The sequence below is a fragment of the Anolis sagrei genome, chromosome 10 (assembly GCF_037176765.1).
Source record: "Anolis sagrei isolate rAnoSag1 chromosome 10, rAnoSag1.mat, whole genome shotgun sequence".
Lineage (NCBI taxonomy): Eukaryota > Metazoa > Chordata > Lepidosauria > Squamata > Dactyloidae > Anolis > Anolis sagrei.
In genome coordinates, this window is record NC_090030.1 from 1,127,493 (window position 1) to 1,150,552 (window position 23,060).

At 45.6% G+C, this 23,060-nt stretch overlaps 2 protein-coding genes across 2 annotated transcripts in view; both read right to left on the bottom strand.

The window, feature by feature from the left end:
- Positions 1–471: 471 nt before the first annotated feature.
- Positions 472–23,060, bottom strand: part of STARD8 (StAR related lipid transfer domain containing 8) — a 302,491-nt gene continuing 279,902 nt past the window's right edge. Inside the window, exon 15 of the transcript XR_010910310.1 lies at positions 472–490. The gene's annotated coding sequence lies outside the window, so the exon portion shown is untranslated. The remainder of the gene's footprint in view (positions 491–23,060) is intronic.
- On the bottom strand, positions 18,672–22,997 carry LOC137097642 (ABC transporter F family member 4-like). Its single transcript, XM_067471709.1, has 5 exons — positions 22,904–22,997; positions 20,795–20,878; positions 19,588–20,709; positions 18,942–19,172; positions 18,672–18,859 (listed from the first exon to the last, which is right to left on the bottom strand). Exons 1-5 carry the CDS (start codon positions 22,995–22,997, stop codon positions 18,672–18,674), a joined length of 1,719 nt encoding a protein of 572 aa, XP_067327810.1.

Below are 23,060 nucleotides of genomic sequence, written 5' to 3' on the forward strand. Positions count from 1 at the left end.
CATTGTTCCAATTGCGTCCTAGTCTCCAAGGAAGCAGAAAACAAGCTTGCTCCTTCCTCCTCCCTGTGGCTTCCTCTCACATATTTATACATGGCTATCATATCTCCTCTCAGCCTTCTCTTCTTCAGGCTAAACATGCCCAGCTCCCCAAGCCGCTCCTCATAGGGCTTGTTCTCCAGACCCTTGATCATTTTAGTCGCCCTCCTCTGGACACATTCCATCTTGTCAATATCTCTCTTCAATTGTGGTGCCCAGAATTGGACACAATATTCCAGATGTGGTCTAACCAAAGCAGAATAGAGCATGGGGAGCATGACTTCCCTAGATCTAGACAGACACTATGCTCTTATTGATGCAGGCCAAAATCCCATTGGCTTTTTTTGCCACCACATCACATTCCTGGCTCATGTTTAACTTGTTGTCCACGAGGACTCCAAGATCTTTTTCACACGCACTGCTCTTGAGCCAGGCATTGTCCCCCATTCTGTATCTTTGCATTTCATTTTTTCTGCCAAAGTGGAGAATCTTGCATTTGTCACTGTTGAACTTCATTTTGTTAGTTTTGGCCCATCTCTCTAATCTGTCAAGATCGTTTTGAATCCTGCTCCTGTCCTCTGGAGTCTTGGCTCTCCCTCCCAATTTGGTGTCGTCTGCAAACTTGATGATCATTCCTTCTAGCCCTTCTTCTAAGTCATTAATAAAGATGTTGAACAGGACCGGGCCACTGTCAGTTTTACTATTGTTTTCCCCTCTAATCTAGATGACACTACAAACTTACCACAGCACACGGTTTTATCTTGTCTTAGCAGACAGGTTCTTTTAATCAATTACATATAGCCTTTGACAAACAACAAACAACATCACAGCACAAGGAGGGAAATATACACTGTACATGACTTCCTTATATACAATTCTGTACATTTACACATAGCAATCTCTGATTGATTCCCAACTCATTAACTTAACTCAGACCACAATCACCTGGACTAGGCCAGAACACATTCCCCAAATGATTCCCTATATACAGTGAATGCATGACTCAGCATTTCCAATAGAAGCCTATTAGCAGTGCATGACTCAGCAATATTACATTACAATACACTGTAAAACCTGACATGGAAGATTCTGCACATTCGTGCCAACGGTGAGTTAGTAAGGCTGTGCAAAACTTCATTAGTAATTCATTTGCTCTATCTAATTCGTAAGATTTGTATATACGAATTGATATTTAGAAACACAAGGTGGGGGCGCCCACCCAATATTTTCATTTAAATTCTGTCAACCTCTGAAGCCTCCCAAAGCCAGTTTCATTTTCAACCCAGGCAAGTGAAGCAAAGCCAAAAAGGCTTCCTTCCCTCTTTAAAGGAGCCGAGTGAGCTGGGAAGGAGGCTGAGAGGGCACAGGATTCTGGGAAATGAAGTTTAGGAAGGCAAGGACCCCTGTGTTGGAGTTCAGGCTGTGACTGTGTTTAAGGATCAGCGTACTTTGGATATGGGGAATGATGACAATGAGGTTCATGTGGGTAATGGTGTTTCCAATTATATTGATACAGAGAATGATCGGGAGATCAGACACAGTGAAGACATCTGCCCTTGCGCTCTGCTACTCTGCTGCTGAGTACGCATGCCCAGTGTGGAACACATCTCAACACGCTAAAACAGGGGATGTGGCTCTGAATGAGACATGCCGCATTATCACGGGGTGTCTGCACCCTACACCACTGGAGAAATTACACTGCTTAGCCGGTATTGCACCACCTGACATCCACCGGAAAGTAGCAGCCAATAGTGAAAGGACCAAGGCAGTGACATCTCCAGCCCATCCCTTGTTTGGGTTTCAGCCAACACATCAACGGCTTAAATATAGACTTAGTTTTCTAAGATCTACAGAGACACTCACTGGAACACCCCAGCAAGAGAGAGTCCAAAAGTGGCAGGCTCAAACCCAGAACCTCAATCCATGGGTGATACCAAATGTGAGACTCCCCCCTGGGCAGACAGAAGACGGGGCGACTTGGAAGGCGCTGAACAGATTGCGCTCGGGCACCACGAGATGCAGAGCCAACCTTCAGACATGGGGCTACAAAGTAGAATCCTCGACATGCGAGTGCGGAGAAGAGCAAACCACAGACCACCTGCTGCAATGCACCCTGAGCCCTGCCACATGATGCACAAGGGAGGACCTTCTTGCGGCAACACCAGAGACACTCCAAGTGGCCAGAGACTGGTCAAAGGACATTTAATCAACTACCAAACTTACAAATTTTGTGTTTTGTCTGCTTGTTTGTTTTGTTCTGTTAGAAATGTAATACAATTGACTGGATGCCCTGACATGACAAATAAATCGGGAGATCCCTGTCCAAAGTGTATTTTCTCATGAGAATGTTCCTGAAGGGTGTGGGGATGATGGTGTGCTCCCTGAATTGCTACCAGAGAATTCCCATGGTTTGGAGCCTGAGAATAGCTTGGCGTCTGGGCCAGCTGCAGAAATTAATGAGCAAATAGACAGGCGGGATGTTATTAGAATAGAAAAGCAGACTAGACTCTTAGGCGTTCTGCCAGGCTCAAAGAAAGAATGATAAGGGATTCAAGGCTAAAACGAAACCCATTTATGGCCGCTTGGGACATAGCGTAATGAGGAGATAAAAGTCCAAAGTGCAGGATCTGTAGTCAGATGAAGCACTGTTTGGAATCAACTCAAGACCTCGTTCCTGTTCCTTGGAAAGATTTGCTTTGGAAAGATTCATGTGTTAAGTGCCTTTGATTCATGTTTTCAGTTTTTGGACTTTATTATCATGACTTAAGTACCTTGGATTCATGTTTCCGTTTTTTTTTTTTTTTTTATGTTTCTGCCTTTGTTTTTCATTAACTTTGATGGAATAATTTCCTGGACTATTTTTTCCAGCTTACTTACTTACTTAGGCGATTCTTCGTTGTCCGAGTAGGATAAGGCTCCAAGGTGGGTCTATAGGTAACTATGGAGCCCTATTCTTGATCTGCATCATCTCCCGCAGAGAGGGCATTGGTTTCTAGGTGGAAGGCGGTCCTGGTTTGTGTTGGCTTGATGCACCTTCCTCTCTTTCACCCTCCATTTGTGCCCCTTCACATTCTGCAGCACTGCTGGTCACAGCTGACCTCCAGCTGGAGCGCTCAAAGGCCAGGGCTTCCCAGTTCTCAGTGTCTATGACAGAGTTTTAAAGGTTGGCTTTGAGCCCATCTTTAAATCTCTTTTCCTGCCAGCCAACATTCCATTTTCCATTCTTGAGTTCGGAGTAGAGCAACTGCTTTGGGAGACGGTGGTCGGGCATCCGGACAACGTAGCCAGTCCAGCGGAGTTGATGGCAGAGGACCATCGCTTCAATGCTGGTGGTCTTTGCTTCTTCTTCCAGCATGCTGACATTTGTCCGCTTGTCTTCCCAAGAGATTTGCAGGATTTTCTGGAGGCAGAACTGATGGAATCGTTCCAGGAGTTGCATGTGACATCTGTAGACAGTCCACGTTTCGCAGGCATAGAGCAGGGTTGGGAGGGGAATAGCTTTATAAACAAGCATCTTGGTATCCCTACGGATGTCCCGGTCCTCAAACACTCTCTGCTTCCAGCTTATCTTCCTACCTAATTGGATTTACCTATTCTTTTAAAGTGTGTTTTACTACTAATGCTTTTTAATTATCTTCAATAAACGGATTGCATTTCTACTCAGCTGTGCGGTGTTTAAAGTCAGAGGGCTTTTCCTGGTCTGGAGTGCAACACCCTGTGGCAGAGAATTCAAAAGGCCCCACCCTAAACTACATTTCCCAGAATTCTGCTCACTTCTTATGTTAAAGCCTTAATGTGAGTGGGGTCTCTGCCTCTCTATGGGCTGGCCATGTGCGGAGGGGCTTCTTTCTTGCCTGGCTATTCACTCAGGCATCCATCCATCCCTCCTTCTCTGGAGAAAAAGCCAATCAATCAATAAATCAATCAATCTAGCTTTGACAGCCCTGGAGTTTCCTTTCCCAGCAATTTTCTCTCCATCTCTTTGCTTTCCTTCTTCATTTCCTCCATATTTTTCATTCCCAAAGTGACAGCTTAACCGTACTTCTGATAAGACTCCACAAATGTTTTGCCTAATTCCGGTGGAGGATTTGGCTCTGATTCCCTGCTATTCTACGAGAAGGAGATTTCAATGGCTCTGGTTCCAGTTTAGATGGCGGAGGCACTTTCATCCGGCGAACCTTTCAGATTTCCGGTAAAGACCTCGATAAAGCGGCACAATCAGAAAATGGGATCTAATTGCTTCTCTCTCTGCTCGAGGCTGGTGGTTTTGCGCTTCCTTTGCACTGAACGCATCCAAGGTATCAACCTGCCTTTGCATTCAAGGAGCCAGAAGTCGGGACAGGTTTGCTCACCCGAAAGACAATTTGGGGGTTTTATTATTCATTTATTATACTGTGTAACAAATTGGCACACAGACCCATCAGGATCGATATAAAATACTTGGATGGATTGAGCCAGGATGATGGGAGTTGTAGTCCACCCACATCCAGAGAGGCCTGTGACTCCCAATGGATCTGGATGGAACTCATACCCATCATGATCAACATTAAATAATGGCTGGATTTGGGGCAATTGACCCATGATGATGGGAGTTGTAGTCCACATGCATCCAGAGAGCCTTGAGATTCCCACTGATGAAACTTGACACAGATATCCAACATAACCAACTTGAAATGCTGGTGGGATTGACCCAGAGTGATGGGAGTTGTAGTCCACATGCATTCAGAGAGCCTTGAGATTCCCACTGACGATGGATGTGGACTAAACTTGACACACAGACCCAACACGAGCAACATTAAATACGGGTTGAGTTTGGGGAAAATCCATTTATTTATTTATTGGCCATTTATTTATTTATTGGTTTATTTATCTTGTCAGAAGTGAATTGTGGGTACCGGGCCATGATTATGGGAGTTATAGTCCACCCACATCCAGAGAGTCCTGTGAACCCCACTGGCGATGGATCTGGACCAAACTTGGCACACAGCCCCAACATGTGCAACATTAAATATGGATTATTTATTTATTGGTTTAGTTATCTTGTCAGAATTGAATTGAGGGTACAGGGCCATGATTATGGGAGTTATAGTCCACATGCATCCAGAGATCCTTGAGATTCCCACTGAGGATGGATCTGGACCAAACTTGGCACACAGCCCCAACATGTGCAACATTAAATATGGATTATTTATTTATTGGTTTATTTATCTTGTCAAAGGTGAATTGAGGGCACAGGGCCATGATTATGGGAGTTGTAGTCCACCCACATCCAGAGAGTCCTGTGAACCCCACCAATGATGGACCTGTGAAACCCACCAACGATGGATCTGGACCAAACTTGGCACACAGATTCAACATGAGCAACATTAAATATGGGTTGAGTTTGGGGAAAATCAGGCTATTTATTTATTTATTGGTTTTTTTATCTCGTCAGAAGTGAATTGAGGGTACTAGCTCCGGTAGGGGAAGCATGGCGGACGCCACGGTTCGTTGAGCTCCTGCTCAACCGACCGACCTTACCAAGTGCTGAGGAGGAGCAGAAGCTACCCCCCACGAAGATTGGAGGTCTTCGTGGTGCCAACCTGAGAGGGAGACGCTTTTGGCGGGGGTGGTCACCTCTACAAGAGGGGCCAATCCCGCAAGGAAGAAGACCCCAAGGAAGCGAGCGCGGCAAGGTGCACCCGGAGAGGTGAAGACGCCGACCCCTATTTTAACTGAATAAGAAATAATCAATAAGAAAACAAAGAGTGAAATAAGGGAAACCGGGTGGCTGCAAGTAATAGCAAAACAGCGGACGATGAGCGACCCCTCTCCCCCCCCCTCCCTCGGCTGCATCCTAAGGGAGAAGGGAAGAAAAGGGGGCAGAGAACGGTCGGGTCGTTAGAGAAGGGGAGAAGAAAAGCGAAGAAGCCATAGTGAAGTGAAGCGAAAGGAAGGAGGAGATACATGATAAGTGATAGTGCCATAATCGGGACCGGTCCAAGAAAACATATGGAACGGCCAGCAGGCAACGAAGAAACGAAACGAAAAGACAGTTAACATTCTTTTTTTCAGTGATCCTCTTAATCATCTAAGAGATCTGAGCAAATATTGATCTGACAAACCTGGGCTCACAACTCATTGAATTGAGCCGTGGACTTTCTTAATCGACGATTGGATACAGCTGGAAACGATGGACGGATGTGTGGCAGAGTAATTCAACGAGGGACCAACTACAGCTGCGCCAGAGCAAGGTGAGGAGGCGGCCCCAGTGACGAAACGAGAGGCGGGACCGGAACGCAGTGACGCAGAGTCGCACGGGCACAAGAGACGCGAGGACGCAAGGGACGCAGGGGACGCGAACAGCGTGGAGACGCAGGGACGACATCAGGACGTAGGGACAAGCCGGAAGGGAGAGAAGAGGAGATAGAAACGGAGACTGGGGCAGAGAAACAGCAGGCCAAGACAGAGGCGTGTGGAGTGGGAACCGATGAGAGAAAGAGACCGGGGGAAGACCCAACAGAAGAGGAGCGTGGTAATTTGGTGAGAGACTATTTGTCATTAGTGGGACTTAATGGAACGCGAGAGCATATCGAACAGGGCATATTGGACAATTTTTCCTTAAATTCCAACCCGGAACTTTGAACAATCCCCCAAACCTGCTCCTCTTTCCCCTCCCGCTCCCCCCATCGACAAACTGCCCAATTATCAGGGAATCAATGTGAGAGCATATCGAACTGGGCACACTGGACAATTTTTTTTTTCTTAAACTGCAACCCTGAACTTTGGACAATTCCCCAAACCGGCTCCTCCTTCCCCTTCCGCTCCCCCCATCGACAAACTGCCCAATTATCAAAGAAGAAATGTGTTGACTGTTGTTTTTTTTTTTTCTTTCTCCTCTCCCTCCCCTACCCCACCCCACCCTACCCCCTCACCCTCCCCCCGCCCTCTCCCACCTCACTCCTACCCTTTTTTTTCTTTTCTTTCTTTCTTTCTTTTCTCTCCAACTAAACACCTACCTGCCAACTGATCCACTGTAGCGTGGGACTTGTAAAGTTACTGTGATTTTAGTGATAAGAGCCAAGTATTTACCACAGCAAAAAAACCCTTAATGATAAATTATCTCCGATTGCTGAATAGTTTGATGTATCTAGAACTTCTAAGTGACTTTAACTGATTTTAAACTAGGCATTGTATCTATATGTGCCGAGTTTCTAAGTGATCTTAAGTGATGTATACTGTCTTTAAGTGATCTGTACTGGGCCTAAACAAAAGCAGAATTCTGAGGATAGCATTTACATTATTGAGACTAGTGTTACATACAATATCGATGGGCTAGGGGCTCAACGTCGAGCAACAATAAAACATAATTGTACAACCGTGGCCAAGACGGAGAGGTGAGATGGCGACATCAAAAGTAAAATTAGACAAAGATAAAGAAAAAGACAAGAAAATACCAAATAGGAAAGACTCTCTAACAAAAGATTCATTGGTGAAAGACATGGCAGTAGAAGAAGACGGGGCTAAGAAAGAAGAGTTCACAATGAAAGACCTCATGAGAGAAATCTTAAAAATACAAATAGATGTCCAAAGACTAGAAGGGAAGCAGGACAAACAATATAACAACATAAAGAAGGAAATGGAGGCTATGAAAAGAGAAATCAGCGAAGAAGTTCAGTCGGCAGTGAAAGAAGAAGTAAAGAATATACACAAAGAAATAGAAAATTTGAAACAAGAAAGAAAGGAAGACAAAAAAGAGAAGGAAAGATTCAAGCAGCAACAAAAAGAATTGGAAAAAACGGTACACTCCATAGAAAAGAAAATGGCCACGCTGGAAGCACAACAAGAAAATCTAGAAGCCAAAGAAAAAGAATTCCAACTCAGATTTAGAAATATCCAAGAGGAAGAAAAAGAGAACATCAAGGAGACAGTGGTAAACCTAGTGGCACAACTTTTACAAACAAGCCAGGAAGATAGTGAAAGGAATATCGATCGGGTCTTTAGAATCCAATCGAATTATGCAAAGAGACACAACGTCCCGAGAGACGTTATAGTGTGCTTCGGAAAGAAAAGCACAAGAGATGGGGTGCTAAAAGAAAACGCCAGAAGGGCCACATTCTATAAGGGCAGAAAAATAGCAATCTTAAAAGAACATCCAAAGGCAGTATTAGAGAGAAGGCGTAAATACTTCTTCCTTACCGATGAGCTGAGAAAGAAAAATGTAAGATTTAAATGGGATAGGAGAGAAGGAATTATGGTCACGTGGGAAGACAATCAACACTGGCTGACATCTGAAATTAAGGCAAGAATGTTTTATGATAAATACCTGAGGAAAGAGGGTGAGGAACGAAGAAAAGATGATGATGAGGAAGAAGAGGAGGATGAAGATCAGGGTAGAATGAGGAAAAGAGCAAGGAAAGTATCACCCAAGGATATTAAGACATTTGCGGACTCGGCAGCGGCGACTGGCATAATTGATATTGTAAAAAATGTTAATAATGGCTCAAAGAATTAAAATATACTCAAATAATGTAAACGGACTGAATAACCCTAATAAAAGAAATAAAATATGGCACCAACTTAAGAAGGGAAAGTTTGACTTAATACTGTTGCAAGAGACCCACATATGCCACAGACAGGTGGCCCATCTCAACCAGAAAAGACTAGGTAAAACTTACTACGCGTCGGGAGGAGAAAAGAAAAGGGGAGTAGTGATGTACGTAAAGGAGAAAATCCCTTCTAAACAGGTCTTTAAAGACCAAGAAGGAAGAATGTTGGGCATCATAATAGAATTTGCAGGGAGGAATGTACTAGTGTGTAACATCTACGCCCCTAATGGAGCAAAACATAACTTCCTAGAATCATTGACCAAAAGGATCCTAGAGCAAGAATATGATGATTTAATTGTTATGGGAGACTTCAATGGGGTCATAGAGAATAAGATGGATAAATCGTTAAGGAAAAGGAACACAAAGAACGACCATGCGGGGGAACTCCCAAAAGAATTCAAAACAATGAGGGAAAACTTTGGGCTGCAGGACATCTGGAGATTTTATCACAAAGATGTACGAGACTACACCTTCTACTCCGATCGCCACAACACGTGGTCGCGTATAGATATGGCGTGGGGCTCAGAAGCAATCCTGGCAAGAACAACGAAAGTGAGAATATTAACAAGAACGAACTCCGATCACTCCCCCCTGGAACTGATTCTGGAAGAAGTGGAACACAAAAAAGGAACATTTAAGTGGAGACTCGACGAGAATCTGATAAAGGAGAAGAAAGACCAAGAAACCAACAAGAAAATTCTGGAAGAGTTTTTTAAACTTAATACAGAAAAGGACTCAAGAATAGACATCATCTGGGACACCTCAAAGGCATACATCAGAGGGCACTTTATTCAACAGAAGGCAAGAAGAAATAGAAAAAGAACTGAAGAAACAAGAAGAATAGAAGAGGAAATTAAAAAAACAGAGGGAGAATTAAAAAAAACAACCAGAAAACAAGAAACTAAGGCTACATCTAGAAATCCTCAGAAAAAAGACCGACACATTGCAACTAGAAGAGATAAGCAAAAAATTAAAATACATAAAACAGAATCAATTCGAAAACGCCAACAAAATAGGTAAATACCTGGCCTGGAAAATTAGAAAAAAGAAAAACAAACAACTGATAACTAAAATAGAGGAAGGAGAGAAGTGCTACACAAGGCAGACGGAAATAGAAGAACAATTTCGTACATTCTACAAGAAACTATACACAGATGACAATATACCTAAAGAGAAAGTGTGTAAATATTTAGGGAAGCAAAAAATACAGAAAATATCCGATGAAGAACGAGAAGCACTAAACACCAAAGTAACAGAAGAGGAAGTAAGAACAATGATAGCAAGTCTACCAACGAATAAATCTCCGGGCCCTGATGAGCTAACAGAAAAATATTATAAAACCTTTAGTGAAACGATAGCACCGCATCTCACGAAGGTAATAAACAAGGCCCTAGAAGACAGAATAATACCGGAGACATGGAGAGCAGCATACATAACCCTAATACCTAAAGAGGGCCAAGACAACACAAAAGTAAGGAATTTTCGACCAATATCCCTGCTCAACGTCGACTATAAGATCTTCTCGGGAGTCCTGGCAGCAAGACTTAAAAAGATGTTGAATACAAGAATAAACGAAGATCAAACTGGCTTTTTACCAGGTCGTCAAATCAGTAACAACACCAGAACGATACTCAACACAATAGAATATTATAATAAGCACATTCAAAAAGAAGTAGGAATTCTGTTCTTGGACTCGGAGAAAGCATTTGACAGGGTTAATTGGGGATATATAATAGAACTACTAAAAGAAATGGACATGGGCCTTAAATTCACAAATGCGATCAAGGCAATATATTCCCATCAATCTGCCAAAATAATTGTCAATGGCCAACTCTCAGAAACAATCAAAATAAACAGAGGTACCAGACAGGGATGCCCGATCTCCCCATTAATCTATATTATGACCTTAGAAACAATGCTGAATAGCATCAGAAGTAACAAGGAAATCACAGGCCTAAAACTGAAATCCCACACCTACAAAGTGGCGGCCTTCGCGGATGACGTGGTGTGTATTATGGAAAACCCCCGGAGACAATGGGAGAAATGGTGGGCAGAGTTTCAAAACTTTGGTGAAGTTGCAGGTCTAAAAGTAAACAAAGATAAGACCAAATTTTTGGTGAAGAATATGACGAAAGAGGGGAAGGAAGATCTGAGAGAGATATCGGGGGTGGAACTTGTGTCCAAGGTCAAATATCTAGGAATACAATTAACTACTAGCAACGCCCAGTTAATAAAAAATAATTACGACCCTAAATGGAAACAACTGAAAGAGAAAATGAAGCAATGGCAGAAATTAGATCTATCCCTATTAGGCAAGATTGCGGTAGCAAAAATGAATGTCCTTGCGGAGGTGCTGTATCTCTTTCGCATGATCCCGGTCATTAGAGGAAAAAACATAATATCAATCTGGCAAAAAGACCTTAACAGATTCGTATGGCAGAATAAAAGACCAAGAATAAGATTCAAAAATATGAGCGACGACCCCAGAAGAGGGGGTTTAGGACTACCCGACCTCCAGCTGTATTACGACGCGGCGGCTCTATCATGGACCAGAGAATGGGCGACACTTAGAAATGACAAACTACTGACATTAGAAGGGGAAGGCCTAAGCAGAGGATGGCATAGTTATCTTTGGAAGGACAAAGCATCAGCGGAAAGAAATTTCAACAACCATCCACTGAGAGCATCCTTACTCAAGGTATGGAATAAGTACAAGAATAGATGGTACTCAAAAACACCAATGTGGATAGCACCGAACGAAGCAGACCAAAGAAGGGAAACATCAAAAGGAAATTGGCTAACATACAAACAAATACTAAAGAAGACCAATCTGGGGATGGAACTCAAAACATTAGAAGAAATACAACAACTAGAACCCAAATTCTCCTGGTTCCAATACTGGCAAATTAAAGAAAATTATAAAGAAGACAAGAGGAGAGGCTTTGAAACAAAAGAAAACACGTGGGACAAGGTATTAAGGATGGAAAAGAAAACGATCAAAGGGCTATATCAACAGTTGTTAGCCTGGAGTACGGAGGAAGAGCAAGTAAAGGAAGTAATGACGAAGTGGGCCAGACTAATTGGAAGAACAATTACAATGCACGAATGGGAAACAATGTGGAGAAGAAAGTTAAAATACGTATATGCCACGGAAATCAAAGAGAACTGGATAAAAATGTTTTATATGTGGTACCAAACCCCGGACAAAATTGCAAAATATAGCAAAGGAAAGAGCGAGGGTAACTGCTGGAGGTGCCAAGGAAAAAAGGGAACATTCAAACACATGTGGTGGGAGTGCAGGGATGTGAAACAATTCTGGAAAGAAGTGTACCAGAAAATAAAGGAGATACTACAAATAGACCTTGAATTCAGACCAGAATGCTTCCTCTTGGGAATGAACGAAACAAACATGAGCAAAAATGATGAAAAGATCCTATTCTACCTCAGCACAGCTGCAAGAATAAGTGTGGCCCGAGTCTGGAAGAACAAGGAAACTGCATCTATCTGTTCATGGTTAAGCAAAGCCATGGACATCATGAACATGGATCAATTAACACAACATCTAAAGAGGAACACACCAACACACGAAAACACCGATTGGAGCAAATTTACTATGTATCTAGACAAAAATATGATAAAATAAAACAGAAGAAACACGAACGAGACAATAACACAGTCAAGAAGAAGAAAAAGAAAACAACCGACCGTAATAACTCGTAGAGTGATTTAATATTTAACTGGGAGCTCAAAGAAATAAACAAATGTCCGCCCGAGCGACCCTGGAAGCTAGACAAGGATGAATGTGATGTCTTTTACCCCGTATGTACTGTATGTGTGATGGTTTGTGTAGGGAGGGGGAGGCCGAGGGGTGGGATATCTGGGGGAAGTATTATATCGTAATAGGGTAGTCTCAGTTTGTACGAGAAATATGTATGTATATGTACTTGTGCTGTCGTGTCTTTTATACTGGAAAACTTAATAAAAATTATTTAATAAAAAAAAAAGAAGTGAATTGAGGGTACAGGGTCATGATTATGGGAGTTGTAGTCCACCCACATCCAGAGTGTCCTGTGAACCCCACCAATGATGGACCCGTGAAACCCACCAATAATTTATCTGGACCAAACTTGGCACACAGATTCAACATGAGCAACATTAAATATGGGTTGAGTTTGGGGAAAATTGGGCCATTTATTTATTTATTGGTTTATTCATCTTGTCAGAAGTGAATTGAGGGTACAGGGACATGATTATGGGAGTTGCAGTCCACCCACATCCAGAGAGTCCTGTGAACCCCACTAACAATGGACCTGGACCAAACTTGGCACAGATATCCAATATGACCAACTTGAAATGCTGGGGAGATTGACCCAGGGTGATGGGAGTTGTAGTCCACATGCATCCAGAGAGCCTTGAGATTCCCACAGATGATGGATCTGGACCAAACTTGGCACACGGCCCCAACATGTGCAACATTAAATATGGGATATTTATTTATTGGTTTATTTATCTTGTCAGAAGTGAATTGAGGGTACAGGGCCATGATTATGGAAGTTGCAATCCACCCACATCCAGAGAGCCCTGTGAACCCCACTAACAATGGACCTGTGAACCCCACCAACAATGGATCTGGACCAAACTTGGCACAAATATCCAACATGACCAACTTGAAATGCTGGGGAGATTGACCCAGGGTGATGGGAGTTGTAGTAGACCCAGAGGAAGCCCCAATCCTAATGGGAGGAGATCCTTTTGGGTTGAGTTTCCTTCCAGAATGGAAGACAGGAGCGCTTTGCCTGGGAAGCCATTTTGGGGCTGATCTCACAGGCAGTGTTTCCTTCCTTCTCAACGATCCAAGAAACGTCACCCAGGCCTGAGCTGAATGCTCAAAACCTCCGCGAGAGGAGCCTGCGATGAAAAGACCATAAAATTCATTCTCACGCATGGCATGGAAGCAAATTGGATAGTTGGCCTCCGGAGGAGATGAACACTCAGCACACCAACAACACACCCCAAAAAGTCTCCTGTCTTCTTTACGGTGCACATGACATGATTTGCCAAGCGATACCTGTTGTGCCGGATGCATGAAAACCGTTGTCGTGATTCCAGATTCAGACAGGAACCCGAAGATGAAAACTTTATGACAGCTTCTTCCTGGATGGGACTCGCCATGAGTCACGACCCAGAAATGTGAGCGAAGACTAAACGAAAGCGACGGCTTTGCCCCTCCAAATAACATCCTTTTTCCGCTAAAGGACTCCCAACAATGTGATAGTGTTCGCACTGAGCCAGATGTGTAGGCACTTAAAATAAACCCACCTCCGGATCGTCCAGCAAAGTTGTGCCATCAAGGTATGTCAACAAGGTGTCAATTGGGAAGTAAAATGGTTCAGGTGTTTCACCGCGTTCTGGTTATCGCAGCCTCGGAATTTGAGTTCTGGTCTGCTCTCACGCACCACACGCACTCCGGCATTTGCATCCCATTCCTTCAATGTAAGCTTTAGGATGAAATATGAGAAACAATGGGTGCATCTACACCAGTGTTTCCCAACCTGGGAGTCACGACCCCTGGGGAGGTCGTGAAGGGGTGTCAGAGGGGTCACCAAAGACCATCAGAAAGCACAGTATTTTTTATGGGTCATGGGGGTTCTGTGTGGGAAGTTTGGCCCAATTCTATTATTAGTGGAGTTCAGAATGCTCTTTGATTGTAGGTGAACTATAAATCCCAGCAACCACAACTCCCAAATGTCAAGGTTTATTTTTCCCAAACTCCCACAGTGTTCACATCTGGGCATATTGAGTATTCGTACCAAGTGTGCTCCACATCCATCATTGTTTGAGTCCACAGTGCTGTCTGGATATAGGTGAATCACAACTCCCAAACTCAAGGCCAATGCCCACCAAACCCTTCCAGTATTTTCTGTGGGCTATGGGAGTTCTGTGTGCCAAGTTTGGTTCAATTCTCTCATTGGTGGAGTTCAGTGTGCTCTTTGATTGTAGGTGAACTATAAATCCCAGCAATTACAACTCCCAAATGATAAAATCAACCCCACCCCCATAACCCCACCAGTATTCAAACTTGGGCATATCAGGTATTTGTTGGATATTTGTGCCAAATTTGGCCTAGTGAATGAAAATACATCCTCATGTCAGATAGTCACATTACAGTAATGTTATGGTTGGGGGTCACCATAACCCAAGAAACTGTATTAGGGGGTCGCAGCATTAGGAAGGTTGAGAACTGCTGATCTACACTGTCGACTTAATGCAGTTTGGCACCACTTTATTGCTATGGAAACCTGGGGGCTGTAGCTTGGTGATCCTTTGGCTGGGAAGTCCGAAACCTTTGTGAACCTAGAACACTAGGGCTGGGCAACCACGGAAAAATTTGTTTCTAAACTCGATTCGTTTTTTGGGGTTTTTTGCGTTTCGATATTTAAAAGAATTCCGAAATTTTCCTTTAAAAAAGTTCGATATTTATGAAATTTCATAAAATTACGAAACAATACGAAATGAATACGAAACGAATACGAATCGATTCGTTAATGGCGGACGCGACCGTGCAATACGCTAAAAACCCTCCAAATGGGACAGGGGGAACTTCTGAAGCTTCCCTCTCCCTCTGTTGTTGACTGTTGGTGTGATAATTATAATTTTTTTTCACTGATTAAACAAACAGCTACAAAACTTGCCCCAGACATGCGGAAATAATAACGAAACGATTTCGAAACGATTACGAAATGAATACGAAGCATTTACGAAACAAATTGAAAAATTCGTTTCGTTTTTTAGATGCTCCTGAATGGTTCGTTATCGCTTCGTAACCAAAAAAAATAACGAATTTTTAACGAATTACGAAATTACGAAACGAAACCGCCCAGCCCTATAGAACACCCATCATTCCATAGTATCACACCCCTAAAGTGGTATCAAACTGCACTAAATCTACTGAGTAGGTGCACCCATTGGGAATTCAGGACGAAATTATCCTCTTCTCTTCTTTTCCCTTCCCTCCCTTTCCTTTTTCCCCTTCCTTCTTTTCTTCCTTCCTCTATTCACTCCTTCCTTCCTTCATTCATTCCTCCCTCCCCTCCCTTCTTCTTTATTTATGTATTTCTTTCCTTCCTTCTTTTCTTCCTTCCTTTCCTTCCTTTTCCTCCTCCCTCCCTCCCTCCCTCCCTCCCTTCTTTGATTCCTTCCTTCTTTGATTCCTACCTTCTTTTCTTTTATCCCCTTCCCTTCCCTCCCCTTCCTTCCTTCCTTCTTTTGTTTCCAGTCTTCCCTCTTTTCTTCCTACCTTTTCTTCTTTCCTTCCTTCCCTTCCTTATCTCCTTCCTTCCTTCCTTCCTTCCTTCCTTCCTTAATTTCTTCTTTCCTTTCCCTCCTTCCCTCTTTTCTTCCTTCCTTCCATCCTTCCTTCCTTCCTTCCTTCCTTCCTTCCTTCCTTCCTTCCTTCCTTTTTCCTCCCTCCCTCCCTCCCTTCCTTCTTTTTTTCCTCCCTCCCTCCCTTCCTTCTTTCTTTCCTTCCTTTTTACTCCCTCCCTCCCTTCTTTTATTCCTATTGTTTCCTTCCTTCCTTCCCTCCTTCCTTCCCTCCTTCCTTCCTTCCTTCCTTCCTTCCTTCCTTCTTAAGGGAGGATCATTTTAGTATTTAGTATTTGTGTGGGCAAACTTTGGCCCTCCAGGTGTTTTGGACTTCAGTTCTCCCAAATCCGGTAGGCTACTGGGAATTGTGGGAGCTGAAGTCCAAAACTCGTGGAGGGCCAAAGTTTGCCCACGCCTGCTGTAGCCGTATCACTTCCCAAGCATGGACTCATAATTCGTTGTTTGGGTTGCGGGAGGATGTCCCTTTACAAATCCTCCCTGTTTTCATTGCAGTGTGTTTATGACCCCAAATGAGCAATTATGGCAGCAAACATGTCCGCATAACCAGAAAGGAAGAAGTACCTCCGCGTTGTGCTTTCTCTCCACCAGCAGCCAAATTGTGTTGGCTTTTTGTGGGTTTTCCCCTCCCTTGCTTCCACTGCTGGACAGCCTGCGCTGAGCGGGATGACCTGAATCCATAGATTAAATGCTCGACTACACCGAGCGAATTAATATTAATCTGGGGGGTGACACAGATGCCAACACAGGTTCCCATTGGTCCAAACCGTCTCATGATCGGGATTCCTTTAGACTTGGGCCAAAACAGTCCCACGATTTGCATTGGGCTGCAGGGTTTTGGCAGCAGAGGCCATTTCCCAAGCATCCCCATCTCTTTCCATTGACAGAATATGACACATTCATGCTGGTGTTGAAACCAGGGCAGCAAAAGCCTTCTGTGCAGCCAGGGTTTGCATCAGGACCTTTCCAAAGCCCTATAATTACACTCTTAACCTCAAAAAGTGATTCAGTATCTCTGCATACTCCCTGGCAAAAGTGGTCAGCCTCCTACAATGGACCCAAAGTTCCTCTGCTTGCAAAGAAAACAACATCGAATGTATGAATACTCTTTTAGGATGCACCTACCCTGTAACAGAGAGGGATGGTGGGTATGACTACCGTGGAAGCCATAGTTTTGCAAGGTCTTTAGCCTCCTTAGCCAAACAATACAGCATCCAACCTAGTGACAAATCTGAATGAGTGAATGTATGTATGTGAGTGAAGGCTGGTGGATGGACACCACTTATTGTGACTACCGTGGAAGCCATAGTTTTGCAAGGTCTTTAGCCTCCTTAGTCAAACAATACAGCATCCAACCTAGTGACAAATCCACACATTCCACTGCATTGAACCACGGCAGGCAAAATGGTGTCAAACCTGACTAATTCTACAGTGTAAACATATCTGACAACCTGCAATGGGCCGAGTCATGAATTGGGAATGTTGGTGGAAAGGAAAAGACATTTAAAGATGGGCTTGAAGCTAACCTTAAAAACTAGGGCAGAGACACCGAGAGAGAACTGGGAAGCCCTGGCCACTGAGTGTTCTAACTGGACATCAGCTGTGACCAGTAGTGCTGCAGAATTTGAAGAGGCACGAATGGAGAGTGGAAGGGAGAAACGTGCCAAGAGGAAGGTGCATCAAGCCAAACCTGACTGGACTGCCTTCCAGCTGGAAATCGATGTTCTCACTGTGGAAGAACATGCGGATCAAGAATAGGTTGCCGCAGTCACCTAAAGACCCACCTCCAGGACACTGCACTTGGAAGGCCATCATACTCTGACAACAAGGGATTGCCTAAGTAAAGTGTTCCCTCGCTACTTCACGATTCACTTTTCGCAGACTCGCTGTTTCGCGGGTTTTTAAAAAAATGTATTTAAGTAGCAAGGGAACACTGAGTGAAAGAGAGAAAGAGAAAGAGGCACCTCATCACTGCCTTGACCTCTTGCTGAAGTTTCTTCTTCCCTCTGGGGATGGCTCTTCTTCCCTCCTCGCCTTCTTTACCTTCCTCTTCCTCCTCCTCATCGCCACCTGGGCCGCTTGCTGCCATTTGGACCCCGCGATTGGGGATGCGGCAGAGACGGCGACAAGGAGGAGGAAGAGGATGGTAAAGAGGAGCGATGAGGAGGTGGTGAGTTTCATCAGTACACAGAGGAAGCTACAGCATAGAGAGTTTAATCTATGCAGATGATCATGCCATCACCACTCAAGCAGGAGCTTTGAAATGGTTAGCAATGTTTACACGTTCTAAAGAAGGTGAGCATTAGATTTAGTAACTACAATACAGTGTTCCCCCACTACTTCGTGATTCGCTTATTGCAGACTCCTGTTTCACGAGTTTTTTAAAATTAATAAAGTAATAAAACTGGGGGGGGGGCAAATATCACTTGGCAGCGGCCTCCTCCTCCTCCTCGCTGCCTTCACTGGTCTCCACTCCTTCCTCAGAGATGGCCATGCCAAGGCTCCCCCTCCTCCTCTTCCCAGGGGCCTCCAAGGAAGAGGAGGGTGGGCTCAGTGTGGCCCCCTCCAAGGAAGGAGCAGGAAGCAGCGAAGGCGAGGAGGAGGAGGTCACTGCTAGAGAGACATGCGAAAGCTTCTCCTTCCTCCCCCTCTTTCTTCTCCTCTTCATCGGAGGCCCAAGGGTCCTCCGAGGAAGAGGAAAAGGAAGAGGAGGGGTGAGCCCCCAAGGAGGGAAGCAATGAAGGCAGTGAGGAGGAGGAGGCCACCGCCAGAGAGCCACGTGAAGGCTTCCCCTTCATCCTCCTCTTCCTTCTCCTCTTCCTTCTCCTCTTCCTTGGAGGCCCAAGGGTCCTCTGAGGAAGAGGAGGAGGAAGAAGAGGGGGGAGCCTCCAAGGAGGGAAGCAGTGAAGGCAGTGAGGAGGAGGAGGCCACCACCAGAGAGCCACGTGAAGGCTTCCCCTTCCTCCCCCTCTTCCTTCTCCTCTTCCTCGGAGGCCCAAGGGTCCTCTGAGGAAGAGGAAGAGAAAGAGGAAGAGGAGGGGGAGCCTCCAAGGAGGGAAGCAGTGAAGGCAGTGAGGAGGAGGAGGCCACCGCCAGAGAGCCACGCGAAGGCTTCCCCTTCCTCCCCCTCTTCCTTCTCCTCTTCCTCGGAGGCCCAAGGGTCCTCTGAGGAAGAGGAAGAGAAAGAGGAAGAGGAGGGGGAGCCTCCAAGGAGGGAAGCAGTGAAGGCAGTGAGGAGGAGGAGACCACCGCCAGAGAGCCTCGCAGAGAAGTTAAAGGAAATGCCTCCGAGGAAGGGTCCTCCAAGGAAGAGGAGGAAGAGGAAGAGGAAGAGGAGGAGGGAGCCTCCAAGGAGGGAAGCAGCGGAGGCAGCAAGGAGGAGGAGGCCACCTTTGAAGAGCTCCGTGCCGAGGCCCAGCCTGGAGACAAGCTCCCCTCACCCTCCTCCTCTTCCTCATCCCTACTTCGCAGAATTTCACTTATCGCGGGTGGTCCTGGAACATAACACCCACGATAAATGAGGGACCACTGTATTTAATGCAACATTCTCCCTCTTGAGCACCAGGAAACCAAGTAGCACCATTCCCATAGACCGTTGTGATGATGAGGAGGAGGCCACCGCCAGAGAGCCACGTGAAGGCTTCCCCTTCCTCCCCCTCTTCCTTCTCCTCTTCCTTGGAGGCCCAAGGGTCCTCTGAGGAAGAGGAAGAGAAAGAGGAAGAGGAGGGGGGAGCCTCCAAGAGAGAAGCAGCAGAGGCAGCGAGGAGGAGGAGGCCACCGCCAGAGAGCAATGTGAAGGCTTCCCCTTCCTCCTCCTCTTCCTTCTCCTCTTCCTTCTCTTCCTCAGAGGCCCAAGGGTCCTCTGAGGAAGAGGAAGAGAAAGAGGAAGAGGAGGGGGGAGCCTCCAAGAGAGAAGCAGCAGAGGCAGCGAGGAGGAGGAGGCCACCGCCAGAGAGCCATGTGAAGGCTTCCCCTTCCTCCTCCTCTTCCTTCTCCTCTTCCTTCTCTTCCTCAGAGGCCCAAGGGTCCTCTGAGGAAGAGGAAGAGAAAGAGGAAGAGGAGGGGGGAGCCTCCAAGAGAGAAGCAGCAGAGGCAGCGAGGAGGAGGAGGCCACCGCCAGAGAGCAATGTGAAGGCTTCCCCTTCCTCCTCCTCTTCCTTCTCCTCTTCCTTCTCTTCCTCAGAGGCCCAAGGGTCCTCTGAGGAAGAGGAAGAGAAAGAGGAAGAGGAGGGGGGAGCCTCCAAGAGAGAAGCAGCAGAGGCAGCGAGGAGGAGGAGGCCACCGCCAGAGAGCCATGTGAAGGCTTCCCCTTCCTCCTCCTCTTCCTTCTCCTCTTCCTTCTCTTCCTCAGAGGCCCAAGGGTCCTCTGAGGAAGAGGAAGAGAAAGAGGAAGAGGAGGGGGGAGCCTCCAAGAGAGAAGCAGCAGAGGCAGCGAGGAGGAGGAGGCCACCGCCAGAGAGCAATGTGAAGGCTTCCCCTTCCTCCTCCTCTTCCTTCTCCTCTTCCTTCTCTTCCTCAGAGGCCCAAGGGTCCTCTGAGGAAGAGGAAGAGAAAGAGGAAGAGGAGGGGGGAGCCTCCAAGAGAGAAGCAGCAGAGGCAGCGAGGAGGAGGAGGCCACCGCCAGAGAGCAATGTGAAGGCTTCCCCTTCCTCCTCCTCTTCCTTCTCCTCTTCCTTCTCTTCCTCAGAGGCCCAAGGGTCCTCTGAGGAAGAGGAAGAGAAAGAGGAAGAGGAGGGGGGAGCCTCCAAGGAGAGAAGCAGCAGAGGCAGCGAGGAGGAGGAGGCCACCGCCAGAGAGCAATGTGAAGGCTTCCCCTTCCTCCTCCTCTTCCTTCTCCTCTTCCTTCTCTTCCTCAGAGGCCCAAGGGTCCTCTGAGGAAGAGGAAGAGAAAGAGGAAGAGGAGGGGGGAGCCTCCAAGGAGGGAAACAGCGGAGGCAGCAAGGAGGAGGAGGCCACCTTTGAAGAGCTCCATGCCGAGGCTCAACCTGGAGACAAGCTCCCCTCACCCTCCTCCTCTTCCTCATCCCTACTTTGCAGAATTTCACTTATCATGGGTGGTCCTGGAACATAACACCCGCGATAAGTGAGGGACCACTGTATTTAATGCAATATCCTCCCTCTTGAGCACCAGGAAACCAAGTAGCACCATTCCCATGCATCTCAGCCTCTTGGAGAATCTTTTTTAGGTTAGAGAAGTTAAAGGAAATGCCGAAGGAGGTGGCGGTTTAACAGCCCCCCGACCGCGGTGCATTACTGATAGCGTTCATTAAAACGCCTCCGTCTCCAATCACGCCGACCGCACAGGGCAAGCGCACAGAGAGAAGGAGAAATAAATTAACTCAGCTGAAATTAAGATGTTTGTTGGAATCTAGGTCAGGGCTTATTATACATGGGAGAATTAGGAACATGGCAGATTGAACTTTCGAATCAAATAATTATGAGTTTCGAAGTCCTCTGCGCTAAACACTGCTGTGATCTACAAACGGAAGCACCGGGCGCCGGGTTGCGTTTGCTCCAAGTTGGAAGGACACAATCAAAGGGAGGCATTCGCAAGTGTTGCTGGAGCAGAAAAGCACATTTCGAGATATATCATTTGCTGCTCAGTGGTAGCAGAGCAATCGCATCGGAGAAAATAAGGATGCAGGCAGGTCCAACACCTCAAACGGCCTTCAAGCGTTTCGTTTAGACTTCCCTTGAAATCTCAAATGTTTCTCTCCCAGTCCGAATGTAGGGTACATTTGATGGTGATGCTAAGGAAGATTTGTCTCATGCAATTGGTGACTCTAAAGGCGTGACTTTCTGAAATAAACAAAAAAAAATCCCACAATTGGAGAGGATTTGGCTGATCAAATGGTCCTTCCAGTTGCTCTTCCTACGAATCAGACAGGGAGTGTTTTGGAGTCCTTTGTGCTCATGGCTAGCTTGAAAGGATACCCAGAAAGATGGCTCCTCCAGTGACCCACCCACTAGGTATCATTGCCACTGTGGACAAAAAACAATGATAGAAAGAGGCTCCTATGGCATTAGTGTAGTGATTCTACTTGGGTTTTAGTCCAAACTTTAAAGGAGAAGCCCAAATTGCTGAACCTCTTTGGGGGATATACTTCAGCACCTTGGACAGCTCATTAAAACCCAACTCCTCTTCTTCAAGTCCTATTATTTCCTTCAGATACAGAATGAGCCAATAGGAATCCCTTGGTCCTTCTTCCATCTTGACTCCTCACTTGGGAATGCTGCTGAGTGACAGGAGAACCAGATGTTGGTGGGTGAGGCCAAGGCACTAAGAGTGAGCTAGAAGCATTAAAAAAAAGTCCCAGACCATTAAGGATTTGGGTGTAAATCAGTGAGTTTCCTAAAGACTTCATTAAGCAGTCCTCAGTTCTTGGCCAGGCCTCCATCTGATGCCACAATCCAGCAAGCAGAATGGAGATGGAAGGTCGTTCCTACTTGAGATACTCTACTGAAAGAAATACATCCCCAGAAACTGTGGTCTGCGAAGAAATAATTTTTTCCAACTTTTCCTCCTCTTCTTGTGTTGTCGTAGTCTTCATCTTCATCTTCTTCCCCCTCCATCATTACCTTTGTCTTCAGATTGCTCCTCCTTCCCCTTCTTCATCATCTTTATCTTCATCTTCCTCCTTCATAATCTTTGTTCATCTTGCTCCTCCTTCATCATGTCTTCATCTTCCTTCTCCTCCTCCTGATTCTTCATCTTGTCTTCTTATTCCTCCTCCTCCTCCATCATGACCTTTGTCTTCATCTTGCTCCTCCTTCTCCTTCTTCATAGTCTTTGTCCTCAACCTCCTCATCCTCCATCATTATATTTGTCTTTGTAGTTCTCCCCTTCCATCATGACCTTTGTCTTCATCTTACACCTCCTTCTCCTTGTTCATCACCTTTGTCTTCATCTTCTTCCTCCTTCATAATATTTGTCCATCTTGCTCCTTTTCCGTCATGGCCTTTATCTTCATCTTCCTCCTCCTCCTCCATAATCTTTGTTCATCTTGCTACTCCTTCATCATCACCTCTGTCTTCATCTTCCTTCTCCTCCTC